Source organism: Quercus robur, chromosome 7, assembly GCF_932294415.1.
Source record: "Quercus robur chromosome 7, dhQueRobu3.1, whole genome shotgun sequence".
In the NCBI taxonomy this organism is placed as follows: domain Eukaryota; kingdom Viridiplantae; phylum Streptophyta; class Magnoliopsida; order Fagales; family Fagaceae; genus Quercus; species Quercus robur.
Window position 1 is genome coordinate 27,989,179 of NC_065540.1, and position 12,895 is coordinate 28,002,073.

At 34.3% G+C, this 12,895-nt stretch overlaps 1 protein-coding gene across 1 annotated transcript; it reads right to left on the reverse strand.

Moving 5' to 3' along the window:
* Positions 1–689: 689 nt before the first annotated feature.
* On the reverse strand, positions 690–4,926 carry LOC126693006 (zinc finger CCCH domain-containing protein 30). The gene is made up of 2 exons (XM_050388857.1): positions 4,651–4,926; positions 690–3,491 (listed from the first exon to the last, which is right to left on the reverse strand). The coding sequence occupies exon 2, from the start codon at positions 3,381–3,383 to the stop codon at positions 1,278–1,280; it is 2,106 nt and encodes a 701-aa protein (XP_050244814.1). The 5' UTR covers positions 3,384–3,491; positions 4,651–4,926; the 3' UTR covers positions 690–1,277.
* Positions 4,927–12,895: the final 7,969 nt, after the last annotated feature.

The window sequence follows — 12,895 nt, forward strand, 5'->3', positions numbered from 1 at the left end:
TGCCAATGGCTTTGTGGCCTAGAGGCATGTCCACCCTTGTGGGGGTTCATTGTCTGGGGTTCAATCCTAGAAACTTCTCACCTATTAAAGTAAAAATAGAAAAGAATAATACTCCACCACTCGCGAAGTTCTATGATTTTATGCAATACAATAAACATTTTCTAAATTAGTTGAATGAAGCAATTGATTTCATAGAAGTGAGATTAGAAAATGACCATCACACAAAAAGAGACGTACATTTTATCCTAATATTTATCGTCACAATCCGATCCAATATATAGGGTAGGATCTAATCTAATAATGAAAGCATTCCCCATTCCCAACCCTCCACTTTCCACAATCCTCAACCCCCACTAAATGGATTTGGAATCCACATGCATGAGGTCCCAGGCCATCCTGATAACCCACTAATCAAAAACCACTTCCAGCATAAAATAGAGAGGGATTAAGAAAGTGAAACTAAAGCAAAAAGGAAACAAAAAGCAACTATATGCAAACATATAAAAAAAAAGAAGAAAAGTTTTGTTGCATATGTTTATGCAGCAATTGATGTATACAAGATGTGGCAGTGAAAAGAGAGTGACAAGAGTCTACGGGTCTACCTAATCATGTGTATTACACATGATCCTCGAACATATGCAGCAAAACCTTTCCCAAAAATAATGAAAAATATTGCAATAACAATAGAATTTTATCTGAATGTTGCATCATTATAGGATCATAATCTCCATAAGTCTATTTGTTCCCATCTAGTGGAAACAACATTATTGTTTCCAAATTACATCAGAAACATCTTGCTTTCATCCCCCAAAATTGGACCAGACCCAAAACATTACTCTACAAAAGAGATCTTCATGACCCTCTTACTTTTTCCTAGAGGTGATAATGAATAAAGGGAATAGGCATGAACATAGGATATGAGTTTCATTCTAATAGAACATGGTGCTCTTCATGGTAAAAGGACAAAAAAAAAAAAAAAAAAAAACAATATAGACCTAAAAATTGAAAATAATGGAAGCCAAAAAAACACCTAGCCTGGGTTCTTGTTTCTGAATATAACCCAGAGGGTTTCTCACCCTATCTAACTTACTGTTGTAATAAATAGTGAATGAATCTTCTTTAATTTTCTGTTCTTTTTTTCTCAAACATCTCCCCTGCTGTCTTCCTTTGTTACTGTTACCTTCTCACACTCACCGCCAACAAAATCTGGAAAAGGCATATGTTATTTACCAAAACCTTTTTGTTGTTAATTACCTCGGGGCTCAGTGAAAATGATTTCAATTCTGCTGAGCCACAAGTTGATCAAGCTGCATTTGTTCGAGCCATGCTCCCAACACAGCATGATCAACCGATTCAATTTGGGAGTTCATATTCGAACCCTCACCGGATGATGCAGTAGCTGCAGCACTAGAAACAGGTGTTGCTAGCTTTTCTTTAATATCAGTTGGAGATTCTTTGACAAGTGACTGAACCCATGACAGATCAGGCTCCTCTCCATTGTTCCCAAGCTCAAATGATGATGACCTACGGTGCTTACCCAATTCATCTGTACTAACAGCCCAATCTGGCTTCCCATTGGAAGATCCCCATTTGGACCAAGAATTTACAGGGGATCCAACAGTTGAAGCAGAGTTGGAGCCAAGTTCCCGTGAGCTGAGGCTGCGGAACTGTTGCTGCTTGTCCCGTTGAGCTAACAGGGACATTCGAGAGCTCATTGGGGAGATAGGTTCCACGTTACGGGGAGACATCCTCCCTGATGATGGAACCCCAAAAGATGCCTGCAATAAAGGGTGATCAACATTTTTAGGGGAGAAGCTTGTATTGATTGGTGATAACATGCTCTGCTGCTGCTGCTGAAATTGATTGAGAACTGCTGATTTGTGTGTCGGGGAGAAAACAGCTGATGCCAATGCTTGATCAGAATAGCGAGGAGATAAGCTCTCAGAAGAAAATAGATCATCAAGATTTGAAGGAGTTAGGGATTTAAACCGACCAGATCGGTTCAAAGAATTAGAACTCATAGATGGTTGAGAGAGGCAAGATAACTCATTTATGAGCTGCTGTTGCTGCACATCAAAATCTATATCAAAGTCCTCTGCCGGAATGTCTCTTGCATTAAGGGAAGATCTCAATCGACTTGACTGAAAATTGCTTCCTGGTAGATGCAAAGCCGGAACATTTGGTTGGGGCCAACCTGAGTGTGACATGCCATTAGCAGACGGAGACATGGGTGGAGTGAATGCTGATGGAGACATGACAGATACTGATGAAGGGGAGCCTGGTAGGAGGCTCATGGCTGCAGCAAAATCCATGGCAGTAGCACCAGAAGTACTTGAGCGAGGAGAGGGAACAGCAGAACCAGTAGAGACATATAATGGCCGGAGTTCCTCAGCAGTGTGGGCAAAAAAGCAGACCCTCCTCGCACAACTGGTACCATCCTTGCAAAGCCTGGTTCGATATTGCGCAGGGTGTAGCCAGCACTCAAAAACACCATGAGCATATTCACACATATCTCCGCGTCTACAAGCCCCCTTGCGGAAATCAGGACATGGGACACAGCTGTAATGGAACTTCCTTGGATCCCTTCTTCGAGCATTTTCCCCTGGATGAACAAATGGGCACTCGGTCCAATCATGAGAGTAGGCACGTGAACAAGGCCGCACCTTGAATGAATACATTCGAAATTCATCAGTTGAATAGATGCTATTCTTGATATCTGGGAGGGATGGGTCAACAGGGTATTCTTTCTTCTCTGATGCAGAAGAAATGGAGTAATCACTGAACTTCATCTTTGTTGGTGAAGAAATAAAATCTGAAGCAGATGGGGACCCATTATCCGACGAAGATGAAAGAGGTGAAGAATTCATACTCAAAGTGCCTGTTAAGACTGTCAGATTGTGTTCAACACAGGGCCCATTAGTTGTAAGGAGTTCTCTAAGACTCAATTTGACATCTTGGAGCTTTGGTGGTACAACAATTAAATCAACAGGAAGATGACCATTTGCATCTACCAAATTTGGATCAGCTCCTGACACTAAAAGCAATTTCACAGCATCGACGGCATTAACAGCCCCACCAGAAGCAGCACAGTGAAGGGCAGTGCTTTTATCATGACCACAGGGCCGATTGACATCTGCGTCAGACAAAGATAGTATCAGCTTCATAACATCAATGCTGCCATATGTAGCAGCAACCATCAAAGGTGTTCTACGCTCATTAACCATCTGCTTTGAGCCCTTCTTACGGCCATACCATAGGCCAATCTCATCAATACCAGAAGGATCACGCTCAATCAATCTTTTGAAGCCCTCAATGTCATTGTTAGCAGCAAGATCAAGCAAACTAGCAAAAGTATCTTCCGTTTCAACAGTCAAGTGGTTCATGTCTAAGTTAGAGGGTCTAGTTTACTCAATGGAAACAATAGCTGAAGTCGAGACACTATGGGCTTTAACCGCTCTGATCTACAGCACATACTTTCATTTGAAAGACATCTATGAAAAAAAAAAAAAAACAACAAATAATAGTCAGATTTTGAGCAATCATTAATTCAGTACAATAAGCTTAAAAACTTAATAAAATTATCCACAAATGAAAATCCCCAATAAAAACTACTTGAAAGTACTTCTTCAAAAAATGATAGCAGTAAAAATTTTTGATCAGGGTCATAATAAACCAACAAAGAAAGTGTTGGGTATGTCACAATTTCTAAAAGGGTACAAGGACAATATGCAGAAAATAGTCTTTAAATACAAAAACAAGTTACAATTTAGAAGAAAGGGACTCCATAAGTAAACTCAATACTAATTTTGGACAATGAAAAAGAATCTTATCAAATTTGGAGGTTTCTAAGACATAATAAGCAAATCAAATTCTTGTGTTAGAGAATCCAGGAAACGTATAGATTATGATTTCAATTTCCTATCTTAAAATCCAAACTCATGCTACACTTCATTTTCAACGGACCCATATAGCAGACACTAAACAAGGTAAATTAAACTGCCTTGGTGTGTTGGTTATTGGGTAATCAATAACATAGTTTTTTATTTTATTTTATTTTTTATTTTTTATAACAGGATAAATGATAAGCATGAATTCAAAAGAAAGATCACAAGCGAAAACACAACATAAGTTTTTTAGTTAAAAAAAAAATATATATATATATATATATATACTAGGGTTTTTCATTGGATCCTAAATACTTTATAGCATCACTCCCTAGTTTCTCAGCAACCAAGCAAAGCTTAAAGAAAAGTAAAGACTTAAAAAGGCTAAAAACACAATAACCAAAGTGTTATACAAGGTAAGTTTGAGAGAGAAACAATCGCCGTAACAATCGTCTTACAAATATTTTTACTAAAAAAAAAAAAAAAAAAAAGGCATGGAATAATAAATAATCACAATCATAGCAAGTGAACATGATTATCATATGGATTTTGTAGCAGCATAGCACGGATCAGAAAGTGTGATTGAAACTAAATCTTCGTTTATTTTAAGATAAAACATGAAAACTACTGAAACTACTACTACTACTACTACAACTACATGTGATCATCAAAGAGACAAAGACAGAAGATCAAGGTTGAGAAACATCAAGCGAAGTCAAAAAGCAATCTACGACTGAAAAGAGGTTCTGTTCACAGAGAATCTTACCAGTTCTTTTGTGTTTTTTTTTTTTTTTTTTTTTTGGGTTGATGGGTTTGAACTATGAAACTAAGGCAAGTCCCGTTCAGTTGAGTTGTTAAGCAGATCTAAGAGCTTCCTTCAATACCGAGTGATAAGTGGTTTGAAGCAGAATTTTATCAGACAGTGAGAGAGAGAGAGAGAGAGAGAGACAGAGAGAGAGAGAGTTGTTAAAAAGCACAAAGTGAAACAATAAGGAGAGAGTTCTTCTTGTTCTTCTCCTTCTTTCTTCTACATTTCCTATGTTATGTTCTACTTTGCTTTCTCATGAAAAACAATAAAATAATATTTATCATTTTATTTTATTAAAAAAATAAATTAAATTGTTTTTTTTAATTATATACACATTTTTGGGGTTTGATATGATCGCCTATCTAATAGTACTAACCAGAGATTTTTCACATAAAGGCAAAAACGCACTGAGGAGTAGCTTGGATATTCTCGTCGTGTACCCATCTTTCCTTTTTCGATACCCAATAGTCTATTGCCACGTAATAAAACAATGGGTAGATAGGTCATTCTGACATATGTGTTTGGATAGACACGCTATTGTACGATAACGTGGCGCATAATCATTGGAGAATTGTTGGTTTAGTATTATTGATAGGAACTAGACGAATGGAATGGTGTTGTAATAATTTTACTCTGTCTTCGGGTCAAATTATGCGGAAATTCACTACTCATGAAATGTTAAATTTCGAAAGGGTAATAATCAGCTGTGTCTTCATTATAAGTACAACCCCATCCATACTCTTTGTTAAAACAATATTAGACCCAATGTCACCTCCAATTTCGCATCCTAAAGTGGTGGGCTACTGGACTCTGGGTGGTGAACACTTTGTTAATTACACGACCTTCTATCATTTTTTATTTATTACTTAACTGATTAAATTAACAAATTATAAAATTGGGTACGAAAAAAAATGGATCCTAAATATTAAATTCTTATGAGATTCATAAGAATGTGAGTAATTGATTATCATTTTTATATATTAAAATAAATAATATGCATCCATAATATTTATATAACAATTTATAACAAGTCTATGTGGTATGTTATTATCAATTCTAATCGGGTCCATTATTTACATGACATCTTTATCAAAAAAATAACAGGCTAACTATTAGAATTTTTTGTAAAATTATTATTAAAAAAAAAACTGAATTTTTTTAGTATTTATCTATATTTTAGAACTTTTCTTCTAAAAAGACGAAAAAGTCCCATTGGCTAATAGATGAACGACACGTAAATTGTAACCTGTAGTGGTGGCAAAGCAGGTGAAAAAATATTCACTTAATTTACACATTCTTTGGAAGTCTTTTCAATACCGGTTTGGAAGGTGAAAAGGTACGAGGAATTACCGGTTAGGTGAGTTAGAAGGTTAAGGTGACCGGACAAGCCGGTGAGGACTCGCTCGTGCGCGAAATTGTAATAAACTGGATTGGAATGAAAGCGCTGGCATCCGCCAATCAAAGAATGACCTATTTAAAGTGTATGGGAACGGACTTCAGGTACTAATCAAATCTGGTTAAATGTGGCATCAAATCACAAAAAAAAAAAAAAAAAAAAAAAGAGCGTGAAGCCCCAGCAACACCAAGGAACTGTGAAACAATAAAATTAGATTTAAATATTGAGAAAAGGTTTTGTAAGGAAAAAAAAAAACCATCAGCAGCCGCCCCAGTTGACTAATGATAAAAGTGAAAGAAAATAAATTGTATTCATGTGTGGAAGTATTGTGTATAACTCTCGGACTGAAAGTGTGGGTCTGAGTTATATGAAAGTAATCTGAATTTTGTTATGAAACTATTGTGGACGTCCCATCCGAGGAAATGGCCTAATGGTGAAAAACCCTTGTGACCTATTACCTCATTCAAATCGGGTGGTATTTTTCAAGTCAAGCCATACGTAACAGGGTTTAAATACACACTTAAAAGTCTTGTATTTCATTAAATTATTAATAAAAATAATTGGAGACACAACATCAATCTTTTACAATTAATAAAATTAATAAGTATGCAAAAAAAGAAAGTTATAAGAGCACTTACATCAAAGTGTATGATAGAAAAAATATGTTAATTTTATACATTTTTGCCTAAAAATACCAACACCAGTTAGTATATAATTGTTTAAATGTATAAGTTTATTAAGATAATCATGTTAATTTATATTAGCATTATTTATTTTGTATTTAGTTTTTTATTTTTTTCTTTATGTATCTTAAGAATAAAGAAATATAAGGAATGGTAGTTATTGTATGTAAACAAACAAAAACAAGAAAATTTGATATTTTAGTGAAATGTAGTGTCAAATGAATATAATTTGATGTAAAGAATTTTGAAAAATGAGTATATAAAATATAAAAAATAAATTCTTATGTTAAAAAAGAGAAACAATTTCGCAGAAGGGAATTTGTGACCTAAACTTTGCCATGAAATTGTTGTGAAAAAATATTTTACAAATGGACCTTGTGATCTGAAGAGAGTGGCAAATCGTAGACGTACGTTTTTCAACGCAAATGGACAATATGACATTGACGTGTGCTTTTGAGAAGGGAAAAGTTTGATGTTGGGTTTAGTTGGGTCCAGAAGTGTTGTTCCTTTCATGACTTGCGGGCTGAGGGCTCAAAGAAAGAAAGTCCCAAGAGCAATCTTAAGGCCTTGTTTGGATTTTATTTATTTATTTATTTATTTTTATCACTCATCACTTTTTATTCAATTTTTGTCACTCATCACTCATCATTTAAAATACCCCAACTCTCTACACCCCACCCGTTCGGACACTATTTTCAGTTTTCATCACTCAATTTTTTTTACTTTTTGTGGGACCCATACCTGAGCAATTGGTCAGAGACTGCTGTTAGCCTACCCGCCTCACCCTCATTTTCCACCATTTTCTTCCCTGCTCATTTCATTTTGCCACCACCACAATCATAGTTTAACACAAAACTCCATTCACAGTTTAACCAAAGACTCCATACACCACAGTCACAAAAACTCTATTCACAGTTTCCTAAACTCCATACACCATCAAATAAATAAATAAATAAAAACCTATCTAGAAATAAAAAGACCCAAATAGAATCGTTTCCAATGGAGTTGTTCCCAACGCCGACACCAGAGCTTCCAAATCGAAGAATGAGCTTCTAGATCGAATCGTTTCCAATCATTTCCAACGGAGATTTGCCATTGCTGTGGATGCCGATTTCGACACTCCGGCCAGATCGAAGACAAAGTACGATAGCAACGATGAGGAGAACGAGCGCGTGGTGAAGCTTTTCAACGTGTGATCGAAGATCGACGCCGATGATCTCTCGGCTTTTCTCGTCAATATATCGGTGAGTATGAGCTTTTTGCTCTGAAGAAGTACAGATAAAGAAGAAGAGAGAAAGAAAAAAAGAAAAAGAAAAGAAAGAGAGAGTGACTGGTGGGAGAGAGAAGGGAAAGTTGACATGACAAGACCAGTGGGACCCAGTATGTAGTTTTAATTACGGAAATGTTATTGAAAACAGAATTATGAAAACTGAAAATACTTAAAATGTGTTTTCAGTTTCCATAGCTCATCACTCAAAAATCAGAGAATTGAGTGATGGAAACAAAAACTAGAAACAACTGAAAACAAAAACCAAACAGACTTCTTAGCTATGGGTTCCACCATTTTTGAGTTATGAGTTATGGAAATCATAAACCCAAACAGCCCCTAAAACATCTATCGTAGTTTGCTCGAGTGCATCTTTGCATTCTTCATTTTTCTTTCTCTTTCCATGAAACCAAAAATATATGGTGAATCTCTTCCTAGCTTCTCTCTCTCTTTCTTTTTTTTTTTTTTTTTTTTTTTTTTTTTTTTTGTAGCTGTTATTGAATATTGGCTATATTAATTGAATTATATATTTTAAAATAAAATCCAATTCATTCTCTCGATTCTTACTTCAATAATCAAATTAGTACCTCAATTTTACTTTAAAAAAAAAAAATAGTTTGTCACTTTGTAAAAATGAATCAATTTGGTTATTCTTTGTTTATTAAAAATTTAACTGAAATCATTCACATGATAGGTCATTTAATATATCCTGTTGTTTGATGAATATTATTTTAAAAAAGGATTAAATGGTTATATTTCTTAACAAATTTTATAGAAGGACCAATTTGATGTATTTTGATAAAGTGGGGGGTACTAAATAGATAAATTTTAATTTTTTAGGACTAATTTGGCAATTAAAATAAAAGTCGAGAGACTAAATTGAATTTTGACCAAAACTGTTAAATCATTTGACTTTTATGTTTTTTTTTTTTTTTTTTTTTTTTTAAATTCTTGAAGAAGCACTGTTATGCTTTCAGATTTTTATATAACAGTCCATTCATACTAATTGCTGAGTTATAGTCATTTCATATTTTGTATTATTATCCACAACACTTTCGAGTTTCGATGAATCAAATTAATTTGAAACACTTTCTCAAATAATAATAATAATAATAATATGAAACACATAGCTAAACCTTCTCTCTCTCCTAATTAAACAGAGAGACAAAAGTTAAACTCATTTAGTTGTTTGATTTTAATAAGCATGTTCTATCATGGTCTGGATTGACTCATTAAGTTTGTTAATTAATGGTCCAATAATGGGTTTGCCAAAACAATTATAATCAAATTGAAAAATGGGTTGATGGAATTTATCTCCTATTAAGATTTTATTACCTATTTGACTTTTGGTTTGTGTAGAAGTAAAGTTTTTTTTTTTTTTTTTGGAGTTTTATAGATGTGAAACGAAAGTCTATTTCTTGTTAAATAAATTATGTATTATTCGTTGTAATTAATAGTATTTCTTATCCACTCAATAATAAATTTTGAAAACTTAAAAAAAAAAAAAAAAAAATTCAGTACTCTAATTGTGTGTTTGGATGAAATAGATTATTAATTGTGCAGATTTTACAAATGATGGGATTTACTTCTGCATCATTTTAAGTTAGATATGAAAAATGAGTTGGGTTAATCGGGTCAAAGTAAAAAAAAAAAAAAGGAGTCATCTTAAATGGGTTAGAAATAAGGTCGGGCCAAGTTTTGGTCTACCCGTATTTTTTCACATGAAATTTTTGATAAGTTTTGCAATAAATTATTTGATGTGAACAAATTATTGTAATCAAGTATTGTGATCAGGTGGGTGTATAACTTACCAATAATAAAATAAAAGAATTGTTATTGTTTCATGACTAACGAATTGAATGATTTGAAGTGTGGGCAAAAAGCCATAAACCAGAAATTATTATGATTAAGAGAACATTTTGAAAGTGGGTGTGTAAGTAAAGCATTATGAATTGTGCATAAGCAATGACGACTCTACATTGAAGCCAAGGTGGTCACCTTGACCTAGAAAACAATTATTATTATATGTAAATTTTAAAAATGTTATGATTTTTTTACCTTTAAAAAAATTTGTGACCACCATAAATTTTGTTAGGCTCAACATAATTACTAAATTAGGTAGAAAATTTTTTTAGAAAAAAAAAGTGTATATCAAACACCTGAGACATGTAAACAACCAAGTTGTGGCTGTGTGTCTAGGAACAATACAAACCATAAGCATTAATGTTAGCAAAACAAACAATACTTAAGAGTGTCTGTATGTGCAAGTTAGATTTGAGCTTATATGAGAGAGTAGATAAGCTATCTAACAGTACATCTTGATGAAAAAACTCATGAGTGAAAAAGATGCAAGCTTTGACATCATAATGTCTAGAGAAAAAGAAAGTGTTTGCAAGAATGTAAAATAGACAAAGGATGTACATGGAAAACCCTAAGAAAGGGATGAAAAATCACAGTTTAAGCAAGAGAGAATCATCTTTGCTCTGTTCAGCTTGTATTATGTGGGGAAAAGGGGTATCTCTTGTACAATAAGGATGTTCTTCCTCAAAAGAGAGACCTTGTTTTCTACCTTACTTATCAACTTTCTACTCTTTTCTCAAAAGATTTACTTAGGTTCTTGCCCTAATAGTCCAGCTGCATGTTCCTCTTGTAGATTGAGGAATATGGCTGAGTACAAAGACAGGTGTTAAGTCATCATTTCCTTATTTTAAATCTTACTACAGCTAAGGTACTATTTGGTGGTTGGAGGAGAGAGAATGCCAACATCAGGTATGTGGCATTGAGGTAGGTGACTTTGCCACTTCATGGGGAACAATTCTTTACCAATGAGAGGGATATTAGAGGTGCTAAAGATGATACACGTGCCCCTGAAGTGGTCCAACACACACTCAGCCAATAAGGGGTGTTTTTATAGTAGCTGACCTTAGGAGGTCACTATCTCCCTTTTTGTGAATGCTTGAATACTCTCGTCAAATGCATATCTTACTTCCTTCTCAAGGCAGTCACGTCTTTGGCATGGGCCAAGGATAATATCTTGTAGCCAACGTTTCCTCTCCTTTGCTCATAGTCACTCCACGTGTAAGGTCCAGTTCCAGCCACATCGACACTTTCCCATGCCCTGGCTAGTGTATTGTGCGGTGTCTTAAACGAAACATTTTTTTTAAAGAAGTTTTTAAATTTGAGTAAAAATTTCGAGTTCAAATCAAATCCAATTTTTCCATGTCTATTTTAAATCCCATCAATCACAATTTTTATTGTTTGGATGTAATGCTAAAAAAAAAAAAATTATGGCATTGTAAACTTTCTTTATTTTCCATATCAATCATCACACAAATAGAGTTAATGTGTAACACACTAACACTCTAATGGGTGCCATCTTGAAGGTTATACTTGCCAACCTAGTGGATTTGATAGTTGTATGTGGTTTCGAAGCTTGAAAATTTTTCTAAGACATCGAAGCTATCAGGTTGCTAGCATAAGTTGATACTTGATTAGGTACTTAATTTCCTAAAATATAACTAGTCTTTGATGTTTTGATATGAAATACGTATAAAATCATTTTTAAGCCTCTTAGGTTGTGCATATATCCTTGGAATAAAGGTCTCAAATTTTGGGGTGCAACCTAGAACTCTAATTTTGTTCTTCAAGGTTAAAACCAACTTTTATACCATGGGAATTTCAATTTAGGGCATTTTCAACTTTGATTAGCTTAACTTTTGGACCCAGTTCAAGTTGGGTAAGTTGAGCCAACTACTCGCCTCCACATTAAAAGTGAAGAAGACTAATAGCGAGTCTTGGAAAGGTGCTTGTGTCAACAAACTTGCAAAAATTTAAAGAAATGGGATTTCCAACCAACAATAGAGATTTATGATTTACAATAAACAAAAAAGTGGGTAAATTTTAAGTGATTTAATAAGGGAGAAAAAGGACTTTCTATTTGTGCTTCTAAACACAAGAAAGCTTATTATGGCATCTATTGAATGTATTAAACAAAAATATTTGTGTAAAAACTGATGAGGTGTTTAAAGTTTTTGTGAGATACATGATGATGTTTGTTGCTACTTGCTAGAGTTTCTAAGGCTTTTGTAACACTTTAGAGATATTGCCAAGATGCTATAGTGAAGGGAAAAAAAAAATGTTTCGAATAGTTGATAATTGGAAATGTTGGAAAATTAAGTCTAGGGTTGTCTAAGGGTCAAGTCGGATTGGGTTTGGGCTTGACCATACACGACTCGATTGGATCGGGTGACTAGAATTGTACCTGTACTCGATAGAACATTGTTGGGGGCGTTTTTTCGTCGCCCATATGATGTTAGGGGATTCAAGACCAAGACTTGGCTTTAGGCTTGGAATATGACCCAAAGGCTATCAGTGAAGTGTAAAAGGCCCATTTTGCTCAAAGTCCAGGTTGCATCCAACAAATATTATAATAAGGTCCCAAAATACCTCCTGCAAAGATAAGCTAGCACAAAGGATGGCCCACCACAATGAGTGCTTAAATAACAGTCTAGCAGTAAATAAGAAAAATGTCTAGCAGCAAATGTTTGGAAAATTAATAAATGTATTTTCATAGTAAAAATTATGCATTTATTCCATAGTTGGTTAATATAAAAGTGGGCCTGTTATAACAAGTACACAAGAGAAAAAATGGTTCAGCAGTGAATATGACAGACCTCCAGCGGTAGACATCTGACAGGTTAATAACTGTGTTTACTGTTAGGATTAGTGCCCTTAAATCCTATTGTATGATGCTATGTATGACATTATGTATGACTTAATATTGTAATTAATAAAATTGTTTTATTATTATCTAAAATAATGGTAACATGAATTTTTGGACATTATCATATAATTCAT